At 38.6% G+C, this 26,887-nt stretch overlaps 1 protein-coding gene across 2 annotated transcripts; it reads left to right on the forward strand.

Annotated features, from left to right (window-relative positions):
- The first annotated feature begins 83 nt into the window (after positions 1 to 83).
- On the forward strand, positions 84 to 26,887 carry yipf1 (Yip1 domain family, member 1). 2 transcript variants are annotated; one of them, XM_048539189.2, is made up of 10 exons: positions 84 to 290; positions 2,395 to 2,470; positions 11,954 to 12,117; positions 12,663 to 12,743; positions 14,933 to 15,020; positions 16,038 to 16,154; positions 19,520 to 19,686; positions 21,220 to 21,402; positions 22,606 to 22,715; positions 23,373 to 24,921. In XM_048539189.2, exons 2-9 carry the CDS (start codon positions 2,440 to 2,442, stop codon positions 22,705 to 22,707), a joined length of 933 nt encoding a protein of 310 aa, XP_048395146.1. In that variant the 5' UTR covers positions 84 to 290; positions 2,395 to 2,439; the 3' UTR covers positions 22,708 to 22,715; positions 23,373 to 24,921. The 2 variants fall into 2 exon arrangements, with proteins under 2 accessions (XP_048395146.1, XP_048395145.1); XM_048539188.2 differs by lacking the exon at positions 23,373 to 24,921 and adding an exon at positions 26,711 to 26,887 and having other exon boundaries at positions 85 to 290.

Raw genomic sequence — 26,887 nt, forward strand, 5'->3', positions numbered from 1 at the left:
CCCCCTCCTTCCCTCTTGCTGCGCCAGCGCGGGGCTCCTGCCCTCTTGCCTCTTGTTACGGCTGCGCGAGGCTCCTCCTCTTGTCGCGCTTGCGCCGCCGTCTCCGGCACGGTGTGTCAGAGAGAGGGAGAGACCCGCGAATCCTTTCATTTCTGTGGGAGCTCTCATTGGACTGAGACGTCGGTGGGGAGGGAGGTAATCCCAGAAACGGGGAAGCTGAATAATCATCCGATTCAGAGAAAAACAAAAATAAAGGCAATGTATTGAGTGCAATTCCAAGCACGACTGAAGTGAGTAAAACTGGATAGGCTCGAGGTCAGCTATATGTCTGTGTACAGTCAGCTTCCGTGGATCAAATCAAAAACAAAGATAAAAAGAAACTGAATCGACAGAGAATGATGGAGAGGGTTGCGGAGTTTTTGATCAGTCAGCGTATTAAAGCCTGCGGGGACTGACGGTGCCCTTAAGAAGGGTGGCTGAGCCTCCGCATCTGATCCGGACTAGGCCCATCATCCTAGATCCGGATTTAAACGGCCAATGTAAACACTGGGCGGGGGGAAGGTCCGGGTCTACCTTCTCCGTGTCAGCACGCACAGCGGAATTTTACTGTTCCCGTGATTATAACTGGAGTAAAGAGAGTAAATTATCACCAAGGCAACCGCTGTCTTGAAACCCAATGCAAGTAAAATGCTGCGCTGCCCGGAAATCTGATTTTTTAAAAAAAAATTGTTCTAAATGCAAGAGTAACTCCGCAGGTCTGGTCGTGTCTGTGGGAGAGTCCTTTCAAATTCGAAACGTTAACTCTGTTTCTGTCTGCTAGAACTGCCGAATTTCTCCGGCATTTTCTGTTTTCATTCTCTCAAAATCCGGATCTCCCATCAACAGCGCCCTGATTGTTTTATTTTGATTTATTATTGACATGTACCGAGATACATTGAAAAGTATGTTTTGTATGCTAACTAGACAAATCATACCTTACATAAGTACGTTAGGGTAATAGAACGGAATGCAGAATATAGTGTTACAGCTACAGAGAAAGATCAACTCCGGTACATAGGGTAAGAACAGTGAAGAAGCTCTTCTTAAACCTGTTAGTACGTATTTTCAAGGTTTTGTATTTTCTGCCTGATGGAAGATGCTGGAGGAGAGTATAACTGGCGGGAGGGGTTGACTGTTTTCCCAAGGCAGCCGGAAGTGTACACGGAGTCAATGGCAGGAAGGCTGATTTTCGTGGTGAACTGGGCTGTGTTCACAACTTTCTAATTTCTTGTGGTCTTGGCCAGAGCAGTTGCCATACCAAGCTGTGATGCATCCAGATAGGAAGCTTTCTATGTATAACTGGTGATTTGTAACTCACCAGGGATAGGGCCATCAGTTTGTTCAAAGGTACATTCACCATCAGGCCATCTCAGTGGAGCTGATAATTTGAAATCAATTGACCCGGTAAGGAGCTAACCTGCTTTGCTTTTGCTCATTGCAGTATTGTTCATTTATCATCCTTGCCTTAAGTAGTTTAACATCTTAAACTTCAAATCAAGCTTCCTTGGCGTCCATGATTGCACATCATAATGGAATAGCTTCTCTGTGGAGGATTACCAGTAATTTGCCAGGTATAAGCAGCGTAACAACTCTAAAAGTAGGTAGATATCAGCTATACCATGGATTTCCCATAAATCTTAACCAATTGTAATGAATTGGTTTTAGTATAAGTGGAAGTCTAATTTAATATCTTTTTTCCATTAAAAATTTAGGCCAAGATTTCATGTCCTGTAGTCATTTTGTCATTGTTGTAGCACCAGCCAGAGTAATGTTTCAAAAAGTCTAGGTAAATGCATTCAGCTTAGAATATGTAGATTCTGCTAGTCTCTTCTGGTTTCAGAATCAGAGGGAACATTTACCTTTCCCCAGACTAGGGTGCTGAAAAGAATCATAGCATCATTCTGCTGTCAAACAGAGATTGGTTAATGTAATATCACCCAAGGTTAGAACCAGTGACTTTTTGATAGGTGTAGTTGAGTCTAGATTGTTATTCAGGAACCAGAGTTGAAAATTATCCCTATTATTGTGTTCCATACTTAACTACTGAACAAGAGTGCTTAATCTCATTTGTTATCAGGATATCAATGAGACCTCCTGTAAGCTAAATTAATTTTATCTTGTACACAGTATGGAGTGATATTGTATGTTAAAATTTAACCACATTTGTTTACTTTTGCCAATTAATCTGACAATTTTTGAATTAACTTAAAATTTGTGATGTTTCTTTTGGATTTTAATGCATATTAATTTGGACATTTTTTAGCACAAAATATCCCCATAGTTTGAATTACAGATAGGTTTTAGAGTGGTCTGAACATGATGTCACCTGTTGTTGGAACTACTTTTATTTTTCAGACAAATTTTATGGTTGATCATTTCATTGGTCTATCAATCAAGTAAATGGCAGCTGCAGATGATTTACAGTTTCAAGGTAATTGAATTTTATGATTGAGTTTTGAATGCAATGATGTTTGCTTCAGCTTTACCATTGTACAATAATACCTCTAACACAATGGTTTATTCGTCATCAAAACAGTTTTACTTTTCCTCCTTTCTTATTTTTAAATTAAGTTTGTCACTTTTGAAACTTTCATCAAGATAAAAAGATTGTCTGAATCAACATTATCCAACTTTTTAATTGTTCTTGAAAGCATCTGAATTGAAGGAGAATGCTGCAGTGTAGTATTAGTAACAATTCCAGACGTGTCCTGTTATATGTATCTTCCTCAACACAAACTCTTTTATGACAATTCTTCAATCCTGCTTTTAACAATAATGTTATAAATTGCTTAAAGTAAGTTAAAGTAGACATTAATACATAAATATTTCTAATAGGGATACTGATTTTTTGGGTTGCTCATTTAATGATTGGCAGAACTGGAAATTTCTTACTCTATATTTTGGTATTCACTCACTTCATTTTTGACCACCTTTCTTCAGGCTATAATTTAATCAATTTTCCTTTCCTTCTGTTAACTTTTGATATTCTTTACAAGTACTTAAATTCCTAATTCTCTTTAGTGTTTAGATGGATTAAGCCCTATTTTTAAACTCAATATTGGAACTTCTGGTTTCTTAACTTATGTTAATTGTTGATTAATGCACAGTGCTCTGTTATGACAACATTTAAGGCATTGCCTCAAATTGATCAATGAGCTTAAAGTTTAAGTGTCTGTATGTGTGTATGCCCCCTTTTAGTTTGTGAGTGACTTTAAAGAAAAGGAAGGTATTGATCTTAAACAAGGTAAAGATTAGTTGAATATAAAATACTGTTTCAAGTAAAAGTATTAGAATATAGAATACCTACTTATTAAGTACACACAGACCCTCTGAAATGTATCCCACCCAGACGTACACTGTCTGTGTTATCCTGCATCTCCCATGCCTATTCGACCTAGCCTGCACATCCCTGTACACTATAGGCAATTTAACATGGCCAGCCCACCTGACCTAGACATCTTTGGACTGTGGGAGGAAACCAGAGCACCCAGAGGAAACCCACACAAATAGGGAGATTTGCAAACTCCACGCAGGCAGTTGCTCGAGGCTGGTTAGGCGATAGTTCTACCACTGGACCACTGACTCACTAAATTGCTAACTAAATACATGCGAGGCTGAAATGAAGATGAGTGTAAAAATACCTTATGGAATTCAATTCTGTCCATTAAGATATTGTTGCAGGCTCATAGTTTGCAATTGAAGTGTTAGTTGTCTGGACTGCGGGTGAAATTGAAAAGTTGTGTTCGGTCGCTGAGATGGCTTCCCAATTCAAATACTCAAGAGTTTTCCTTTGGACTCAGTAGTTAGAGCATTTTCGGGGTTGAGTGAAGGTATCTTTTCTTTAGGGGTTCTACTGGCACAAGACATGAAAACTGCCTGGTTTTCTGAACACCTTCCTTTGTAATTCTCTGTATCAGTGAGTAAGTCCAACTCTCAGGGGACATTTAACTGAGAACAACGAATGGAATTCTCTTCACAAGTTCTCCTGAGGTCTCAATAGAAAGTATCTGTTCCAATCCAGACATTTATACAGTTCAAAATTCACTATTCTAAACTGTTATGTCATGTATCCAGATCAGTTATTGGTTTAATCCAAATTAGGTATTGGTTTAGCCCAGGCTTGGAACATATTCCCATCTAATATCTTTTAGCTTAAGTAGTTTTTTTAAAATTAATGATCTTCACCATTTACTTGAATGGTTCCCATTTTCCCAGGTTTGGTGAAGTAGGAAAGAACTAGTCATACTTTCAGGGAATCCACTGTAAATGAGTCTCTGTTCCACCTTATTGAAATGCTTGTTAAATTTCAAAAATCTTTAATCCTTTTTGAGATAACTGCAGTCTGATTCCAACCACAATTGAATTCACAAGAGAAGTCAGATGACTTGAAAGCCCCCTTTGTATTAATTTCTAGAAAGATATTGCAGTTCATTGTAAAATTTGTAAAATTCTAATTACATTTCTGTGATATACCTTCCACCTTTCAGGAACTAAAGTTTTTTTTTCAGAAAAGTTATGTGGAAGCAGAAGGGAATAAATGTACAAATTTTTTTTCCTCACAGACATACACAGATAGCTGATGCATTGCATCTTCCGTCTTATGTTTTCCCATTAGATTTTATTAGGACATTTCTCTCTTTTTTTCCAGAGTTTGGAACTCCACTGGACTCTCCATCTGTAGCTTTCTCACCATTCAGAACTGAAAAGAATGAATCTGACAGATGCATACATAACTTGATTGCTGCTTTTTACCTGGAAGCATATCCTGTAAATTTCCCAGAGTTAAATCTATTAAATTCTCCCTTTGATGTAACATCTTAGCCATGGGTCTTTGGCTTCCAGACTCTTTCTTTTAAAAGTTGGTTATTGGCTTTCCTGTTCTATCCATCATCTTTTCCCTTAAAATCCATTCTCTTCTGTGTTTCCACTTCCTCTGTTCCATGAGATACACGCAACCTGACCCACGCCTGCTGTAATTCAGCAGTCTACGAGTTAATTCACAAGCCTTAATTTTCATGGCAGCTTCCCTCACAGAGATAACTTCTACTCCTCTAGGTACACTGTAAGGGAGTCAATTTTGAACTCCTGTAACTGTACCTATTGTTCTCTCATAAGTACTCTGGGCAGAATGTTATAGAGATCTGAGCTGTGGCAGAATTGCATAAGATGTCTAGTGAGGCCCATTATGAATGCTCAATTGCGAAGTCTCATTTAGCACTGTAACATATCCTCATTGTGAAGGCAAGGACAATACAGTGGTCACTCTTACCATATTGTCACAGATAGATGCATCTGTGGCAGGCAGATTTGTGAAGATGATATCATGTATGTTTTTCCCTCTTGTTGTTTCTGTCACCAGGTGCAATCCTAGTCTAGCAACAATGTCCTTTAGGACTTGGCGAGCTTGATCAGTAGTGGTGCTGCTGAACCACTCCTGGTGGTGGACATTGAATTCCACCCCCCCCAGAGCACATTCTGCGCCCTTGCTACCCTCTGCTTCTTCCAAGTGCCAGTGAACTTCTTCCTTGACTAGAACTGTTGCAGGTGAAGTGCTCACCAGCTTATGGTCCTGCCCTTTCTAAGCCTAATGATCTGACTAAGATGTCAGTATCTGAGTTGGTTGGGAGTTGGGAGCCTTGACGACGCTTTCACTGAGGCCTCCAAACTTTGTTCTCAGAGGTAAGGTTGGGGGAGCCAGCTGCTTTACCATGGAGATGTTGGATATGCTGTCAGTACCTACGAGACAAGAGAGAGAGAAGGAATTGCAGCTAATGGTTGGAAGTCATGTGCAGTGGATGACACTGAAAGCAGGATAAAGATGGGAGTTGCAATGGAAAAACTCATGACCTATGTCAATGCAGGTGCAGTCCCAGTTCTCTGCAAGGGCCGGGATTCTCTTGTAAGGGATATTACAACCGTATGTGCCCTTTCCACCCTTTTACAAACTCTCTTCTGTAATAAGAGAAAGGGAGGAATTGAGTGAGATGGAATTGATGGTACGGCTGTTAGTGCTGGTGAGGTTGTGAAGTAGGCAGCACAGAGGGCATGCTGGGTTAGTGGTGTAGAAGATCAGAAGATGTTGCAGGAAATAGTTAGAGTGGCAGAACATTAGTCTTGTTGGGACGTGGCTGGGATAGCAGAGATGGAATGCGTGCAGAGAGAAGAATGTGGCACTCGTGCAGGTGCAGCAGAGAATGTCATTGACTTTATGGTACTGCTGCCGTTCTGCTCTGTGGAGATGTCAATGACCTTGGGTCCAGGAATGAGAAACACTAGTTATGAGGATAATTGGGATTGTTCTCCTTTTTAGAGAAGAAGGCTGAAAGGACATTTAATGGAGGTTTTAAATTCATGAGTAGGTTTGATATAGAAGATGGGAGAAGTGTTTCGGCTCGTAAAAAGAAAACAGAGTGACGCCATAATTTTAAAGTGATGTGCAAACAAAGTAAGGATGATGGGAGAAAAATACTTTTCATACAGCAAGTAGTTAGGGATTGGAATGCATGGCCTGAAAAAGTAGTGAGTTCAATTGAGCCATACAAGAGGGCACTGGATGATTATTTGGATAGAAATAATGTGTGGATATTTGGGGAAAAGGCAGGAAATTGGCAGTAGGTAATAGAATCATTGCGGACACAATGGGCCAAATAATCTTCTACAGTATTGTAACGATTCTGTGACTCTTTCTGGGTTGACAACTCCAGTTCAACTTTCAACTCTTTCAGTTCTATTTGGGTCAAAGAACCTGGTCTGTTTTTGATTTAGATTCTCCTGATGTTCTGCCCCCAAATTGTTTTCAAAATACTCATCCAGCATTTTCAAGAATTCCTGTCTGTTTGTCTCACTGAATATTTTAAATCCTGTGCGCTTAGTGATAGCATTTTATTGTTCCATGTCTACATTCCACATTCATAAAACATAGAACAGTACAGCACTAGAATAGGTCCTTTGATTCCTCATGTCTGAAAATTTAAACTTTTTGACAGAATCTTGTGCATAAGGAATTGCCATCTCAATTGTTATAGAGCCATGGAAATAGTCTCTTTGGTCCAACCTGTCCATGCCGACCAAATATCCTAAGTTAAACTAGCCCCATTTGCCAGCAGAGATAATGGGAACTGCAGATGCTGGAGAATCCGGGATAACAAAGTGTGGAGCTGGATGAACACAGCAGGCCAAGCAGCATCTTAGGAGCACAAAAGCTGACGTCAGCTTTTGTGCTCCTAAGATGCTGCTTGGCCTGCTGTGTTCATCCAGCTCCACACTTTGTTATCTCATTTGCCAGCATTTGGCCCATACCACTCTAAAATCTTTCTATTCACATATCCACCAAGATGCCTTTTAAATGTTGCAATTGTATCAGTGTCTGCCACTTCCTCTGGCAGCTCATTCCATGCACACACCACTCTGTGTGTGAAAAAGTTGTCCCTTAGGTCCCTTTTGTATCTTTCTCCTCTCACCTTGAACCTATTCTCTACAGTTTTGGACACCGTATAAGGACGTCTATAAGGTCACCCCTCAGCCTCTGAAGCTCCATGGAAAATAGCCCCAGCCTAATCAGCCTCTCCCTTTGGGTCAAACTCTCCAACCCTGGCAACATCCTGGTAAATCTTTTCGGAGCCTTTTTAATTTTCACAACGCCTTTACTATAGCAAGGAGACCAGAATTGCGTGCAGTATTCCAGAAGTAGTCTAACCACTGTCCTGTACAGCCACATCATGTCCTCCTAACTCCTGTACTCAAAGAACTGACCAATAAAGGCAATAACACGAAACACCTTCTTTACTATCCTGTATCCTTGCCACTCTACTTTCAAGGGACGATGAACCTGCACTTCAAGGCCCCTTTCAGCAACACTTCCCAGGACCTTACCATTAAGTGTATAAGTCCTGCCCTGATTTGCCTTTCCAAAATGCAGCACCTCACATTTATCTAAATTAAACTCTGTCTGCCACTCCTGAGTCCTTGACCTATTTGATCAAGATCCCATTGCACTCTGAGCTAACCTTCTGTCTGTCCACTACACCTCCAATTTTGGTGTCATCTGCAAACTTACTAACCATACCTCCTATGTTCACATCCAAATCATTTATATAAATAATGAAAAGCAATGAACCCAGCACCGATCTTTGTGGCACACTGCTGGTCACAGGCCTCCAGTCTGAAAAGCAACCCTCCACCACTAACCTCTGTTCTACTTTTGAGCCAGTTCTGTATCAAAATGGATAGTTCTCCCTGTATTCCAAACAATCTAACCTTGCTAACCAGCATACCATGAGGAATCCTGTCGAACGCCTTACTGAAGTCCATATGTATCACGTCCACTGCTCTGCCCTCATCAATCCTCTTCGTTACTACTTCAGAAGACTCAATCAAGTTAGTATGACACAATTTCCCATACACAAAGCCAGGTTGACTCTCCCTAATCAGTCCTTGTCTTTCCAAATACATGTAAGTCCTATCCCTCAGCATTCCCTCCAGCAACATGCCCACCAGTTATGTCAGGCTGACTGGTCTACATTTCCCTGGCCTTTCCTTACCACCTTTCTTAAACAGTGGCACCGCGTCAACCAACCTCCAATCTTCCAACACCACACCTGTGGCTATTGATGATGCAAGTAACTCAGCAAGGGGCCCAGCAAACACATCCCTAGCTTCCCGTGGAGTTTTAGAGTGCATCTAATCAGGTCATGGGGATTTTACCCATCTTTTATGCATTTTAAAATGTGCACCACCACCACCACTGCTGTAATATGGACATTTTCAAGATGTCACTATTTATTTCCCCACGTTCTCTATCGTTCATGTCCTTCTCCACAGTAAACACTGATGCAAAATACTTGCTTAGTATCTCCCCCATCTCCTGGAGTTCCATACATAGGTAGCATTGATTTTTAAGGGGCCCTAGTTACTCTTCCGTCCTTAATGTATTTATAGAATCCCTTTGGAGTCTTCTTAACCCTATTTGCCATAGCTATTGCATGCCCCCCTTTTACCTTCTTGATTTCCCTCTTACTTATACCCGTACCGTCTTTACACTTTTCTAGGGAGTCACTCGATCCCTCCTGTATGTACCTGACATATGCTTCCTTTTTATTCTTGACCAAAGTCTCAATTTCTCTAGTCATCCAACTTTTTTACACATACTAGCCTTTCCCTTCATCCTAACAGGAACATACTGTCTCTGAACTCTCATTATCCCATTTTTGAAGGCTTCCCACTTTCCAGCCATCCCTTTACCTGCAAACATCCATCCCGATCAACTTTTGAAAATTCTCGTCTAATACTGTCAAAATTGGCCTTCCTGTAATTTAGAATTTTAACTTTTAGGTCAGGTCTATTCTTTTCTATCACTATTTTGAAACTAAATGGATTATGGTAATTGGCCCCGAAAGTGCTCACCCACATTCACCTCAAGTCACCTGCTCTGCCTGATTTCCCAAGAGTCGGTCAAGTTTTGCACCTTCTCTAGTAGGTACATCCACATACTGAATCAGAAAATGTTCTTATACATATTTGACAAATTCCTCTCAATCCAAGCCCTTTACACTATGGCAATCACAGTCAATGTTTGGAAAGTTAAAATCCCTACCATAACCATGCTATTATTCTTACACATACTGAGATCTCCTTGCAAATTTGTTCCTTCATTTTCTGCTGACTATTAGGGGTTCCGCTCTATAATCTCAATGAGGCAATCATTATTGTTAGTGTTTTTACCATCCAAGTTAACTGCTGCTTTGATTGCAAACAAATTTGATTCTTACTTCCCTTCAATTTCCAATTTCTGTGCAGTTCAAAATTTGCCTCTTTTCAAAGCAGATTGAACCTTGGCTTTTAGTACAATTTAGTATTCGGTCATTTTGCAACGTGTACAATACCAGACGTGAGACACCAGTTGGCACAAACACACACAAGGCATTTCCTTAAAGTGGTATTGAGATAAAGTGTACTCTATGTGCATGTGCATGGCCCCTGAATAATTTGTGAATGACTCAAAAAAGTTTTAGTCTTAAGATGAAAGTTATTTTACTGTAAAATACTGCCGTATGTTACTTAAGTATAAGTAATAAAATTACTTGGTAAATATGTACAAGAATGAAAAGCAGCTGAAATAAAATATATGTATACAGGTGAAATTCATGTCATGTGTTAGTATGCAGGCTGGCCGCTTTCGATTTATAGTGTTGGATGATTGGAATAAAGAGTTGTGTTCAACAGCTTTGGCGGCTTATGTAGTTTAATATTGCCTTTGTAATGAACTCAGGGTGGAGCAGTTTACAGAGCATATGGAAGTTCCATTTCTTTATTGGTCTGTCAACATAACGTTTTAAAACTGCCTGAATTTCTCTTTAGTAAAACAAGGAAGATTTCTGGTCAGCCCTGTGTAACTTGCAATGTGAGAGAGAAAATTCAACCCTCACATGCTGAGTAGTTCAGCTGAGTTTGGTGCTGAAGCTGTCTTTACAGGTTCTACTGAGATCTCAGATCTTGCACACAATGGCTGTTCCCAGCTAGATTTTAATACAGTTCAAAATCTGAAATGGCTGCTCTTCGATATTAGATATTGGATTAGCCCAAATCTTGATGTAGTTCCATCCACTTTTTTAGACAAGTTATTTTTTAAACCGACTCAGTCATGAACTTGAGCAGTTTGATGACAGGAAAGAGCTTTGCACACCTCCAGGAAGGCCATTGTTAATGAGGCAAAAGGACAAAATTTGGCAGATGTAATATAAATGAGGAAATGTGAAGCTATGCACTTTGGTAGGAATAATAAAAGAGCAGAATATTATTTAAATGGAGAAAGACTGCAAAAAGTTACCAAACAGAGAGACTTGGGAGTCCTTGTCCATGACTTTCAAAAAGCTAACGGAGAATAAAAGTGCGGAGATTTTGTTAAAACTATACCTGTCACTACTCTGACAACAGCTGGAATACTGTGAACAGTTTTGGGTTCCTTATCTAAGAAAAGCTATACTAGCATTACAGGCAGTCTAGAGAAGATTCACGAGACTGACACCAAGTATGGAGACACTGTCTTATGAAGAGATGTTGAGTAGATCGTGCCTGTACTCATTGACATATAGCAGATTGAAAGGTGGTGTTATTGAAGCCTGCAGGATTCTTCGGAGTCTTGACAGGGTATGTGTGGAATGGTTGTTTTCCCTTGTGGGGGAGTCTAGAATCAGAGGGCTTCATCTCAGAATAATGGATCGCACATTTAAATCATTTAAGATCAGAGATGAGGAGGAATTTCTTCTTTGAGTGTGGTGAATCTGTGAAATTCTTTACTGCAGAGGGCTGTTCAGGATCAGTCATTAACTATATTCAAGGCCAATATAAGCAAACTTTTAATTAGGAAGGAGATCCAGTGTTATAGGGAAAAGGCAGAAGAGTGAAGTCGAGGATTATTAAATCAGCCATGATCACATTAAGTTGCAGAGCAGACTTGAAAGATTGAATAGTCCATTTCTGCTTCTCTGCCTTATGGAGATTCTATTTAACCCTATGGACTTGATCCTTCTTGAGATAAGTACAGTCTGTTACAATTCAGTTGAACCAACAAAAGTCAAGTGATTTTTGGGAGCCATGTTTAATAGCACTTTTTGTGTCCATTTTTAAAAGGACATTAGAGTCGATTATGAAATTTATAATATGACTACATATTGATGACAGCTATTGGTGAAATGGGTGAAAGTTGACTAGTGGTTCTAGGGCATGGAATAGTGACAGTGAAGCGAAAAGATTCACTGTCGGCTCCCTCTGATTCAGTATTCACTTTTGGAGACCTCAATGCTCATAATGTTATTAATTGAAATGTATTAGAACCTGCTTAATCAATTTACAACGCCAACTTATGTTTTGTTATGCCTTTATCATAGTCTAATTTTCCAAATGGTTTATAATACAGAGTTTGATGATGCCACAAACCTGCTGGCAGCAAACCCAGATGCTACCACAATAAGTATCACAGACACCAATGATAAACCTAAAAATCAGAGAGGCCCACCAGGCAAGTTGGGAAGAGATGAGGATGAAGATTTGCTTGGGAATGAAGACTCTGATAAAGCAGAGGTGAGTAACTTTGGAATGGCAAATATACAAAAATTAAATTTATACTGTGTACCTCAAAATATAAGATGACTTTATGTTAATGGCTGTAAAATACATCACTTGAATTTTAGAACAAGTACATTAGGCCTAAAATACCTTAAAATTTTTCATTCATCGCTTCACCTATACACTTTAATATCAATGTAATTTTACTCCAGAAACGCATGCAGTTATCCAGTCTGCTTCTTATTTCTCCCTGCACTGGTGGCCTTCCTTCAGTTTGCCTATTCATTTCATAGTTTAATTTTCAAGCTTGTAACAAGAAATGATTTGTGGTTATTTTTAATTATTTAAAAAGAATCATGATAATGTTTATTGATACTAATGATAAATGTAATTTGAGTTCTGCCTTCAGCTGTGTTCCCATACACTCCTCAATTTGCATTTACTTGAAAAAATATGGGTTTTCCAGAACTAAATTATGTGGGTTTCCTTTTGTAAAGAGAAACTGCTAATTATTAGAACCTTTGTGACCAAGTTTGCCTTTACTTTTTTTCCCTGTACAGTTGCTTGCGGGACAAAAGAAGAGTGCTCCATTTTGGACATTTGATTATTATCAAACATTTTTTGATGTAGACACCTACCAGGTTGGTGAATTTTGGTTTCTCCACCAGGTACTTCTAATTATAGAAGAGATGAATAATAAAAAGGCAACATTTTAACTAATATGCATTTTAAAAGTTTTATTTATCTCAATCTCATTTTGTTCTCCCGTTCTGCCCAATGTAAACACTGATTTGTATTGTTGTTTGGTTCTATGAGTGTTAATTCTGTGGTTGTTAAATACTTTCTGGTGCTTTATGAAAATTACTGTCTTCACTCAATGAGTGACAGCAGAATATTGTTTGGTGGTGGAGCATTGTTATCCCATCCTACTCACTGTCCACATTCAAACAAGCAGTGATTGGGAAGGGAAGTCCTAGCTTTTATACCGTAAGACATAGGAGCAGAAATCAGGCCATTCAGCCCGTCGAGTCTGCACAGCCATTCAGTCATGGCCGATAAGCTTCTCAATCCGTTCTCCCACTTTCTCCCTGTAACCCTTGATCACCTTGACAATCAAAAACCTGTCTATCTCTATCTTAAATATACTCAATGACTTGGCCTCCACAGCCTTCAGTGGTGGCAAATTCCATAGATTCACCGCTCTCTGGCTGAAGAAGTTTCTCCTGTTCTAAAGAGTTTTCCCTTTACTTATTTTATGCAGCAGCCTCCTGTGCAGCACTTTGTCATAGGCCTTCTGAAAGTCAGGTAGATAATATCCATTAGGTGTCCTTGGTTCACCTCCTCAAAGAATTCTAACAGATTTGTCAGCCATGGTCTCCCCTTGATGAAACCATACTGCCTTTGCCCAGTTTTACCATGCAGTCCCAAGTATTCATAAATATTATCCTTCACAGTACACTCCAAATCTTACCAGTGACCGAGATCAAGCCAATCAACTGTTATTTCTTGTCTTTTGCCTCACCACCTTCTTAAACAGGAGAGTTACATCCAGTCCTCTGCGACCATCCCTAACTCCAGTGATTCCTGAAAGATCACCACTAACGTCTTCACTATCTCTTCAGAACTCCAGGATGTAGTCCATCTGGTTGAGATGATTTATCCACCTTCGGACCTTACAGTTTTTCTACCACCTTCTCCTTGGTGATGGCCACCATACTCGACTTTGCCCCCTGAATCTCTTGAATTTTTGGGATATTAACTCGTTTTCCACCGTGAAGACTGACACAAAGTACTTATTCAATTCCTTAGCCATTTTTTTGTTCCCCATTACTACTTCTCCAGTGTCATTTTCCAGCGGCCCAATGCCCACTTTTGCCCTTTATATATCTGAAGTAACTCTTGCAATTTTCTTTTATATTACTGGCCAGCTTACCCTCATATTTAACCTTCTCCCTCTTTTTTTCTTTTCTCATTGCCCTCTGTTGGTCTTAATAGGTTACCAAATCTCCTGGCTTTCCACTACCTTTTGCCACATTATATACTTTCTGTTTTGCTTTCATGTCGTCTCTGTCTTCCCTTGTCAGCCACGTTTGCCTCATCTTCCCTTTAGTATGCTTCTTTTTCCTAGGAATGAATTTTTGCTGTGTCTCCCGAATTACTCCCAGAAACTCCTGCCATTGCCATTTCATTGTCTTTTCCTGCTAGGCTCCTCTCCCAGTTAATTCTGGTCAGCTAATGTCTATGTAGTTGCCTTTATTCAACTCTAATAGTGTTACATCTGATTGTACCTTTTCCTTCTCAAATTGCAGAGTAAATTCTATCATATTATGGTCACTGCCTCCTTAAGGGTTCCTTCATCTTAAGCTCCCTTATCACGTCTGCCACATTGCACAACAATGTTTCTTGTTCTGCACAGAGTACTAAGTTCAAATGCTGTGCTTCAACTGTTTTTAATTTCAGTCATGGGTTGCGGACATTGCTGGATGGGCCAGTATTTATTGCCTATCCCTAGGTAATCTTCAGAAGGTTGTTGTGGTGAGGTGCCATCCTGAACCCCTACAGTCCATTTCGGTAATGATAGGCCCACAATGCCATTGGTGACTGACTTTGAGGATTTTGACCCAGTGACACTGAAGGAATGGCAGTTTTATTTCCCAGTCAGGATGATAAGTGGGGCTTGGAAAGAAACTTACAACTGGTGATTTTCAATGTTCCCTCTAAGCTGTGTAGCTGCACAGCCATTGATAAACTTCACACATAGCAGTGGTTTTCAGATGTATAGCTTCTACTTCTGGAAGCTGTATTGGTAATTTTGTTCTCTGCACAACAGGTGTTGGACAGAATAAAAGGTTCCCTTTTACCGCTGCCTGGCAAAAATTTTGTGAGATTGTATATTCGGAGTAATCCAGATCTTTATGGTACGTGTGAATTTATAGTGGTTATTAGAAAATAAGTATTGTTTATTTTGTAGTAACTAACATGAGAACTGAATGCCCTGTTACCACTTTCAGCATAAGCCTATCTTATATCCCTATCAAATACAATGTGTAAGCAAAATTTTTCGATGCTAAATTTGAACAAAGGCTGTATTTGGGTCCAATAAATATCGTCATGGTTTATTCTCTGCAAATAAAATTAAAATACAGATGTGAAAATATTACTGCACTTCTTGGAAGGGAATTGGAGAGGCTCAGAAGACCAGAATGGAAGCTCATATATTTAGAGGAGGTAAGAAGGGAAAACAAATCCATGAATGAGTTTAGGAAAAGCAGAAATCATGGCCAAAAAATGAGCTCAATCACAACTTAACAAAGTGTGAAACTGGATGAACACGGCAGGCCAAGCAGCATCTCAGGAGCACAAAAGCTGACGTTTCGGGCCTAGACTCTTCATCTGAGAGGGGGATGGGGAGAGGGTTCTGGAATAAATAGGGAGAGAGGGGGAGGCAGACCGAAGATGGACAGAAAAGAAGATAGTTGGAGAGGAGAGTATAGGTGAAGAGGTAGGGGAGGGGATAGGTCAGTCCAGGGAAGACGGACAGGTCAAGGAGGCGGGATGAGGTAGTAGGTAGGAAATGGAGGTGTGGCTTGAGGTGGGAGGAAGGGATGGGTGAGAGGAAGAACAGGTTAGGGAGGCAGAGACAGGCTGGGCTGGTTTTGGGATGCAGTGGGGGGAGGGGACGAGCACAACTTATTTTCTTTTATTCTAAAATGCCTTTTACTTAAGCTGCCCAGCAGGAAATTCTGAAATCAAATATGTGTTTACATTGCGATAACTAACAGGAAAACCTGTGAATATTCCGTTTGTGAAAATTTCAAAACTGAAGGGAATTGTTGTTCTGTATTATTTATAATAAAGAAAAATGGAAGAGCACATTTCACTGCTTAAAGGCGTTGTTCTGTTCATTGGTTTTGCTTTTGAAATGTCTTAATTAGGTCCCTTTTGGATATGTGCCACACTGGTGTTTGCAATAGCGATAAGTGGCAACCTTGCAAATTTCTTCACTCACCGGGGTCAGCGTGGTTACCGCTATGTACCTGAGTTCCATAAAGGTAAATAGAAAACCCAGGTATTTTCTTCCTTAAATCATGCAGAAATGTGATTTAATTGAGGAACAGTAGTTAGACCACACTGCATATGTAATATCAGCATATTATTGGATAATGAGCAATTGCTGTGTCCTTCCAATTCCCCACCTCTACAATTCCATTTTAGGGGCAGTACTCAATGGGGACTAAAGACTTGTTTCTTCCAGCAAAGAAGCAGCCTCACACAAGCAGTCAGTGCATTTCCTGATGATTTCAAAATGTAATTGGTAGAGGCTGAGGAGCTGTTATAAAATCACACACTTAGGAGATGGAGCTTGTTGCATGTGATGAGGTAAAGAACTTTGTTGTGGTAGTGACAAAATTGATTGCAAAGTTCTTTATCTCACTATATGCATCAAGCTTATCTCCTGCTAAGAGTGTGAGCATATGACAACTCCACAGTCTCTGCCAATTCCATTTTGAAATCACCATTAGGAAAGTGCACTAACTGGTAGGGTGAGGCTGCTCTGTGCTGGATCAATGGTCTCATGCCCTGTACTGCATGTTTGTCCCACTTGTGGCATCTTCACTGTTTCAATGAAAACATTTCTCAGTTCACAAAGAACCTTTGGAATGCTTTACCACCTTCATACTTCGTATAATCGATGTGCTTTTAAAACCCATCCACTACTTCATGCTTTCTTAATCATTTGCACTGTTTTCCAGTGCTGACAATATCTTGACTCTGGACTTTAGTTTCACACTCGGGATGTCCCACAGCATGTCAGAGTCAATTCTAAAGACTTGCATTTAGGGTATATCGTGTCTTTTATGAACATCAAACATCTCAAAATGCTTTACGGACCATGAAGCACAATCACTGTTGTAATGTAGAGCACATGGCAAACAATCAATTTGTACACTTCAAACTCCAGCAATGTGATATTGACAAAGCACTATGTTGTTGTGATATTGTTTGAGGGATAGATATTGGACAGGATAGTGGAGTTAACTCCTCTGCTCTTTTAAATACTTTTTGATGTGTGCTTACTGCTGAAATGTAGGGCAATTAAGGCAGTAATATCTGAATAAGTTTATTGACGTGGTTGGTGGTAATGCTATCTATGTACATATTAATTAAGATAAATAGGATTTGCATTGGTAAATGAATCTACAGCTTGAGACCATAAATTTAAGATTATCGTTATAGAGTGTGCTATAAGACATAGAATGTTTTATCAGTGGAAATAGAATCACCAACAGCTTTTAACAGCGATTTGGATGAATATCTGGAGATGTATGAAGTCATAGTGTTAGACAGCATGGAAACAGATCCTTCAATCTAACTGGCCCAGGCTGACCATGTTCCCAAACCAAAATAGTCTCACTTGCTTGTGTTTGGTTCATATCCCTCCAGACCTATCCTACTGATGTACGTATCCAAGTGTCTTTTAAATGTTGTAACTGTACCTGCATCCTCCACTTCCTCTGGCAGTTCATTCCCCATATGAACTCCTCTCTGTGTGAAAATGTTTCCCCTCATGTCCTTTTTAAATGTTTCTTCTCTCACCTTAAAAAATGCCCACTAGTTTTGAATTCCCTCACCCTATTCATCTTTTCTGATCCCCTCATGGTTTTATAAACCACTATAAGGTCACCCCTCAACCACCTCCAGTGGGGGGAAAAAAAAGTCCTAGTTTATCTTTATAATTCAAGTCCTCCATTCCTGGCAACATTCTGGTAAATATTTCCTGAACCCTCTCAAATTGAATAATATCCTTCCTATAGCAGGATGTCCAGAACTGTACACAGTACTCCACACAGGGAAGGTTTAGAGGAATGCAGAGTGCAGTTACTTTATTAACTTTTCTGTGGTGTAAGCCAAAGTAATAGGAAACAAATGCCAGTAAATGATTAAAGCTGTACTGCCCTTCTGAGCATATGGACATACTAATTAGGAGCTGAAGGAGGCCATTGGCCATTTTGTCTCCAAAGTCAACAAGTTCTTCATTAAAATCTTGGATGATCAAATTGTGACTTCAACTCCACATGCTCACCATCCCTGATAACCCCTGACTTCTTGTTAGTTAAGAAATCCTGGCCTCAACTAACATCACCCTGAAGGGAACTCCAGGGTTATCAGAGGTAGGCTGTGTACACTTTACATCTGTTAATTCTTGTTAATATGAGAAAGGAGACTAGAATCATTAAAAATCAAAACAATTCAATTTCCATTTGCAATCAGAATGACAAAAGTTGTGAATAAAGGGATTAGTAGCTGAAACTAAAAGAAAATTACTCTTCTCCACAAGTTGACTCCTGCAGAAGTTTCATAAATTCAGCGTTTTATTTTCAACAAGATTTACAGCTAGCTAGAAGAAAGGGTAGTTATAGCTTAATTGTAGGCTTGGGCTCATGGAACTAAAAATGCACTACGATATAAAGAAATATGGCTGTAATATACTTTTGAGCTGAAAAACAACTGGATTTGTATATCCACCTATGGAAATTTATGTGATCCTTCTATTACATTCAGTTCTGTAACAGAAAGCTGATCTACATATATGGATGACCTGCTTAGGAATTACTGTGAAGGAAGTGAGTAGTGAAACATACTTAAGTGAAGTGTGTATTCATGCAATTTTTTACCTGGTAATGCACACCCGAACAGTTAAAACACAAAAGTTAACCTAATGCATTTTCAGTTATGCAATGGGAAAAGAAAAATTGCAGTCAAAACTCATCCTCAGCTTGTCAATGCTATTAAATAATCCACATGAGACTGTGTGATGCAGTGTTAAAGTATTCTGTTCCAGTCCAATGGATGGAATGCCTATCTATTGTGTTCTCTTCAAGAATTCTAAATGGAAGAACACTAAGCAAGCTGTGCCCAGTCCCAATTGAGCACAAATCCATAATCTCTTCTTCTGATAATCCCCAGATTCCATTATTGTGAAGCAAAATTTAAGTAATGTCTTTTTGTGAAATTATTATCCAAAAATAGGAAAAGCCTGAACATTTTTTGTTTAACCAATATGCATTGTGAAACCTGTTTCATGGTTTAATAGAAACTGTATTCACCAGTTATAAAATATGGAATCACCATTATATGATGAATGATTTCTTGCAACTTTTTTTTAAGAAGACATTCATTCCACATCACCTACTAGACAAAGCCACAGAATTGCTAATTTGCTTTTACTCACTTAGTCAGTTTTACTCTGTTGTAGATCAAATTCACAACATGGCAAAACCAGAAAACAAGAATTAAAGATTGTAAAGTGAATATTAGTGTTAGAAAAATTTTGTACTTAATTTCTCTTAGAGATTTCAGTAAGTAGTAAAGTAAATTTGTAAATGTTACAATGTAACTACACTTTTCTTTGTAGTTTCTATAGCAGCTACGGCTATCTATACCTATGCCTGGCTCGTTCCTCTCGCTCTGTGGGGCTTTCTAATGTGGAGAAATAATAAAGTGATGAACATTGTGTCGTATTCATTCCTGGAGATAGTGTGCGTCTATGGATACTCACTGTTTATTTACATCCCCACTGCAGTAAGTATGTCTTTCTTCCTATGAAAGAGGGAGTTAAAGTATGAAATGGGAGATGAGTCTAGGTACAAAAGTATTTGTGGATTAACACATTTGATCATAAGAAGTAGGTGCAGGAGTAAGTCATTAGGCCCTTGAGCCTGCGATGCAATTCAATAGGGTCATAAATGATCCAACATTCCTCATGTCTACTTTGCTGAGTTTTCCTCGTAAACCTTGATTCCCTGACTGATGAAGAATCTATCATCTCAGCCTTAAATGTGTGCAAGGATTCTGTCTCTACAGCTCTCTGAGGCAGGGAGTTCTAAAGACTCCCAACTCTCTGGGAGGATGAATTCCTCAACTCAGTCTTAAATTGCTTAAATTGGATGACCCTTAATTCTGAGTCTATGCCCTGTGGTCCTATACTGTCCATAAGGTGAAATATCCTCTCAGCATTTGCCCTGTCAGGCCCCTTAAGAATCCTGTATATTTCAATGAGATCACCTTTCATTCTTCTAAACCCCATTGAATAGAGTCCCAGCCTGTTTAGCCTTCGCTCATAAGACAATCCTTCCATACCAGGGATCATTGTACTGAACCTTCTCTGAATTGCCTCCAATGAAATGATATCTTTCCTTAGAACTTTAGAAGAATAGGAAATACAAATATGAAGGTGTGGAAATCTTATCAATAAAATACAGATAAAAAAACGATTGACATGAGGATTTCGGTCCTGTGAAGTATTGAAATTGTCTGGTTCTAGCTATGATCTTCAGCATTGGAAGCTGTTTACTACCTGTAAGGGAGGAACAGAAAGCTGAAGGAACTACAGATCAGAAAAAGAGGTACAAAAGTCGGCATTAGATGATTTTTTTGCATATCTTAACAGCTGGATATCTTGGTGGTTTTGGCTGACTGGATTTAAGACACAGTGTCCTCTAATATTGAACTGTTATGTCCAACTTGAAGATCTGTATCGAACATTAGTTAAGCACTTTAAAGACTCTTGAAAAGACTGAACTCTGGCTAAGCTGAGTTTCTTTTTAATGTTGTAAGTGAAGAGTGAGCGAAAACTGATCATTATTCTAATGCCGACTTCAAACCTGAAAATGTGCTGAAATCATAGTTGATCTCAGAGGGGAGCAGAACAGATCAAAGGAAAGATTGGAAGTCTGGCTTCAATAAGGGAGGGAAATAGGTTGGAAGATCTCTTGGATGTCAGTGCTGTTCTGAATTACTCCAAGTTGGAATTTTTTACCCCAGGGGATTTTGCAAATGAGGCCATCTATGTATCTGAATAACTTTATGAATTTTAATACCAGTTAGGAGTTACATGGGTAGATGTCTGACCTAATGGCACATTGTCCATTTCAGCATGCAAGGCCAGGGCTTTTTTAAAATTGCATTTGTCCTAGTTATTGCTACAAACTATTTAATTGGAATTAATGTTTCAGAAATGTAATCAACTGTGGCAAAGAGGAAGAAAGAATTAAATTTGTGAGGTTGTTTCAGGACAGCTCTGATGTGAGCAAGTAACTTCTCTTTGTGTTGCAGGTGCTATGGATTATTCCAAATGAGATTGTACGATGGATTACGATTGTGCTGGCCATGTGCCTCTCAGGCACCGTGCTGTTGATGACCTTTTGGCCAGCTGTCCGTGATGATAGCCAGAGAATTGCCATAGCAACTATTGCAGTCATTCTGATCCTTCATGCCCTGCTTGCAGTTGGCTGTAAGGTACGAATTTGTTCTACAGAACAATAAATTTTCACATTTCTAAAACAAAAATTGTTAGGAAACCTGAAGTCCAGTTTTGTATAGTGCCTTTTTTTAAAATTCAGTTTCACATAAAGACATTAATAATTGTAAATTAGGATTATTTCTAGTCTTAATTATTTTCTTTAAACCTCCATAAATCCAGCAGTTTTTCCAGTGACCGTGCTTGACAACAAAGGTGTTTTGTCAGATTTTGAACTGAGTTACAGTTCTAGCATTATATCACCTGAAATAAACTGGACAATCAACATAGTTCAGGAAGAAATTACAAAGTCTCATCGCATCTTGTGAGAAATGTCATGTTTATTTAAAATGTTGTCATTTGTTGAAATTTAATTTCACATGACTGCAGTTCTTCAAATGTGGTATTATTCATATTTTAAATGGGTAATTTCAGTTTAATGCACATTGTTTGTAATGTTATGTTCAAATAGAGAGAATACCTGACTCGGACCAGCAGACTCATATCAAAGGGAAAGCTAGCACTGTTTTTGTATGGAAGTTACTTGTTTTTTCAGATGTTGGAACTGCATGACATCATGTTTTATTTTCATTTTCATATTTTCAGAATTTACTTTTTTTTATTTTCACACTTGTGACTCATTTTGTAAAGAATGCGATATGTGTCAGCTGAAGTTCAGTTTGTAGCTCTCTGGCCTCTAGATGATTATGATTTCAACTTCCATTCAGCAGTTTGAGGACAAAATTCAAAGCTGGTACTTCTCAGCACTCTTGAGGGATTGCTCCACTGTTGGAGGTATCATCTTTTGGATTATCTGTTAAACTGGGCCTCGTTCTACTCTCTTAGGTGACGTAAAACATGTCATGGCATAGTTTTGAAGAGCAGAGAAATTAGCCCCAGCATCCTGGCCAATATTTGTCTCTCAGTCAACACTACAGAAGCAGATTATGTAGTCATTATCATATTGATAGCTGTGTAACTTCACTGTTTGTAATTTGACTTCAATGTTTTTGGTATTTACAACTGTGACTACACTTCAAAATGTAGTTAATAGCTACAGAATGCTTTGTAATATCAAGCAGTCAGTAAAGGAACTGCAGCAATGTATTTTTCCTTCTAATCCAAAGTAGAATTTAGTGAACCTCACTTCAAAAATTTTAAATTTTGCTAATTTTAAATTTTGTTGTGCTGCTTTCCATCAGGCCTATTTCTTTGATCCTCCAGAACAGGTCAAAGCTACATTTGTAACCACAACCACCCCTGCCACCCTTAATGGAACTACCTTGGTATCCAGTAGAACATAATTTACCAGGTGAGTGTTTCCATACTCTCTGACCCTGGGAATGAGATATTAATACTGGGTAATTCACTGGCTAAAAAGCATAACTCAGACATCTCTGATTGATTGCAATTGTTTTAACTTTAATCACATAGATTTCTGTCCTAATGCTGCTAATTTCTAATCTTAAAAAAAAACTTAATAAAATATGCTGCCTAATGACTTAATGAGTAACTAAGGCAGGTACTGTGTTATTGATTCATGGACAACAGGAGAACCCAAGTCTGTGTTGGTTTAGTTGTTTCATTGAGGAAATTAGCCGATGCTATTTAATTGGCTTCAATGTTTCTGGATTCGAGAAGTGGAAAAAACTTCAGAGAGAGTTTCTATCCATTAAATTTGCAGTATTGCCTAATGGAAAGTATGCATCAGTGAATGTCATAGAATGACAGAATTGGGCTTTGATTTGGTGCATCCTAAAGTGGAACAGCTGTTGATATTTGGTTCTATATGTAAATCTACCTCAGCACTTTCAGGATGGTACAAAACCTGAAACTGAAATAGTTGACTCAACTTCATTAGCTTCATTCTGTACATGGACAACATGTTTACATTCTAAAATTTACCAGCGTTTTCAGCTTTTTAAAAAAAATGTACTAACTTCTCAGAAGTTATTTTCTTTTTCATTAGGTTAAACTATTATGTTAGTGTTATGATCCCAGCTGATTGTTATTACTAAAAAAGTCAGATCCTAGACTTTTTTTCTGAAGAAGGGTCAAGGCCCGAAACGTCAGCTTTCCTGCTCCTCTGATGCTGCTTGGCCTACTGTGTTCATCCAGCTCTACACCTTGTTATCTCAAATTCTGCAGCAGCTGCAGTTCCTACTATCTGCTAGACTGAAACCTGGATTGATTGTTCAGATTTTGTTTTGGTTTTGTTTTAATGAGGTGGTCTGTCAATGGAATATATGCAACTCAATGTTGGAGATTTTGTTTTAACAATAAAACAAGTTTATTCATCAAAAGAAATTTTCAGTTAAACCATACTGTTTACTTACAACACCAATTAAAAGGTTTTTAAACACACAGTAAAAGTATAATCCCACTACAGTATATACACTTTTAAAGGCAGATTTTTTAGACTTTTTAAACTCTTTTAATGTTAAACTTATGGGATCGACTATTGCGTGAGGGGCTGAAATTCATTCTACAGTCCAAAATACCGCATCATTAGCAGAAGCCCACTTGATCTCTAAACAAATAAAGAAAAATAAACAAATTATGGTAATTACTGTACTACATTATTTTCTAGTTCAACAGGCAGTTTTTCTGCAATCTTAGTTCTCTGCTGAAGTACTAAGTCATGCCTTCTCGTGAACCTTGTGTACCGTCCAGTACTTGCCTTAAAATCCAAAATTCCATCCTTGTTTGATTTGTTTCGTGCATGGATTCGGATGGCTTCTCGACTAACACATTTTCCATTTTGACAGTTGTCAAGTACCCACTCAGCAATTTTTTTTTTCCAATTGTGGCCACTTGCTAGGTTTACCTCTGGCGCACTTTTGCTTTGGCATTGTCTGAAGTTGAGTTGATACCTTTTCCAGTCTCTCACAAGTTGCTCTGAAATTCAAAATTCTCTTGCTGCTGCACAGTTATTTGCCTTCTCTGCAACTTCAATAACTTTTAGTTTAAACGCTGCTGTATATTTTTTGTTTTGTCTGGAGGGAATTTTTACACAAATGAAGAAGAAATTTCAAAACGCAATAGCATGAAAAAGATTCATTTCCTCATTGTAACACTGATGTGCGGGATAATATCTTGACTCTCAAATGTTGATCTGTTATCTGTGAAGAACTAGGGTCAACTTTTATATGAGATATATGGAAAAATCCAAATTTTTTTGGCCAAAAACAGGGAGTCAGTTTTTACATGAGATTGACTTTTACTTGAGTATATATGTTAATCCCAAAATAATCCCTTACAATGTCCAAAAATGTCCAGTAGACAAAAGGATCCTTTATAGCATACTCACAGCAAAGAAAAGAATATGATCCTCACACATCTATAGGTTTAAGGTAACTGTGACTTTAACTTCTGGACCAGAAACAATGATAGCTTCTTCTTGGAGCAATCTACACTTAAGCTTAAGCATATTCAGCTTCAGTTAATCTCTTCAGGTGTTTCTCACAACATTTCTGGTTTGGGACTACCAGTAAAGGTGATCTAGATTTACTATATACACCGCTTCTCGTGTGCATTGTCTTATGCAACCTTTTTCCATAGAATTGCTCAAATCAATGTAAAACTTAAAAAAAACCAACCCCCACCCTCACCCCCACCCCCCCCCAATTATGGGTATTTCCCCCAAGCTTTAAAAAATCCTGAATCCAGAAATTTCCAACAGACCATAAAGCATAATGGTCTACCATGCAAGTCACAACATATCCCAAAGCAAATAAAAACCCATTAGTGCTGCCAAAGTAGCTGACAAACTGATGTAAAAGAAATTGCCGTGGCTATAAAAATACTTACAAGATAATTATTAATTTCAGAACCGAGAAAATCCTTATGTTCCTAACTCAAACTTAAATGACTTATATTTAAAATATTTGCAAATCACACAGTTTATGTAACAGTAGTGAGTTTTGAGAAGATTTGTAGCTCAGGTTGAGGTTCTGGATGTGAGTTTGCTCGCTGAGCTGGAAGGTTGTCGGATGGCATTGGTTTCCCATCTTCGGGCCAGTTTTAGCGTATTGCGCCCATAGGTGCTAGCTAACTATTCGGACCTCTTGGCATCAGGGTAGCCCACAAACCCACCAACACACTAAAACAGCAGCTAATGAACTTAAAAGACCCTATACAGACAACAAGCAAAACGAACGTCATTTACAAAATACTTTGCAAGAACTGTGACAAACACTACATTGGACAAACTGGCAGAAAGCTAGCCACCAGGATACATGAACATCAACTAGCCACAAAACGACATGACCCACTATCACTCGTATCCTTACATACAGATGAGGAAGGACACCACTTTGATTGGGACAACACATCCATCCTAGGACAAGCCAAACAGAGACACACACGAGAATTCCTAGAAGCATGACATTCCAACCGGAACTCCATCAGCAACCTTCCAGCTCAGCGAGCAAACTCACATCCATATAACAATAGTTTCAGAATTATGTGAAGAGCTTCAGGTGAATATCAGGACTCTTGAGTGGAAAGTGAGGGTAGGAAAATTTCAAGATAAGTGTTCTTTTCTCTGATGAGAAATTCAATAGCCAGGTTTTTGATATGATCAGAAATTATGAAAATTTTATTTGTCATTATGAAAATGTTATCTAATGAAAGTGTTACTTATTTAGTAAGATGTTTTTTCCTGTAAACTATTTAATCTTCGTACATGTATAAATGTTGCCTGTGTTTATTTAGCAACAATTACTCAACAGTTTTGGTGAGACAGTGACACATCAGGAAAATAGCAAGATTTAGTAGTTGTTTCTCTTTTATTCCATGATAATGCATTCTTTCGTTTGATTAATTGCAAAAAAAAGCTAACAAGGGAATTAAAAAAAGCTCCGTTAATGAAAAAAATTGGTATTTAAATGAGTATGTGATGCAATCTCAGACTTGTTAGAAACAGAAGAAGGTTTTTGTCTCAAAACGTTCATCTTATTTTAATTGATAACATTTATTTCTTGCCATATCCCTCAACTACATCTGTTTGCAGAAACTTTTCGAAGTATTTTTAACCTAACCAACTTAACTTATTAATGCCGCCAGATGCAATGGTCTTGTCCGTTAATATATTCATCAAGTTTTTTATCCTTAATATAAAAATCAAAATGTCTCTGATTACTTAACTTCAAGATTTTTTATGTTCCCATCCTCAAAATTATTAACTGACCCCTACTTTTGGTATCGTGAAAATGCACCTGAATCAACTTATTATCTTTTCATCCATAATTTTCAAAACTGAAAAAGTTAGCATTCTTTGTGAAAACTCCTTGTGCTTGCTTGCAGATTCTTTTGCAGATGTCTCGGCAATTGTTTAGTCTGAAGAGCCTTCCCAATGCTTGTAACTTGGGTTATGTAATTTAAGAAAACACTTGAAAGACGTTTATTCAACAGACGCTGGGACATTTGGTTGTTGAAAAGTTCCAAACTGACTCTCAATTAAATTTTGGGATTATTCTCTCA

The sequence above is a fragment of the Stegostoma tigrinum genome, chromosome 8 (genome assembly GCF_030684315.1).
Source record: "Stegostoma tigrinum isolate sSteTig4 chromosome 8, sSteTig4.hap1, whole genome shotgun sequence".
In the NCBI taxonomy this organism is placed as follows: Eukaryota; Metazoa; Chordata; class Chondrichthyes; order Orectolobiformes; family Stegostomatidae; genus Stegostoma; species Stegostoma tigrinum.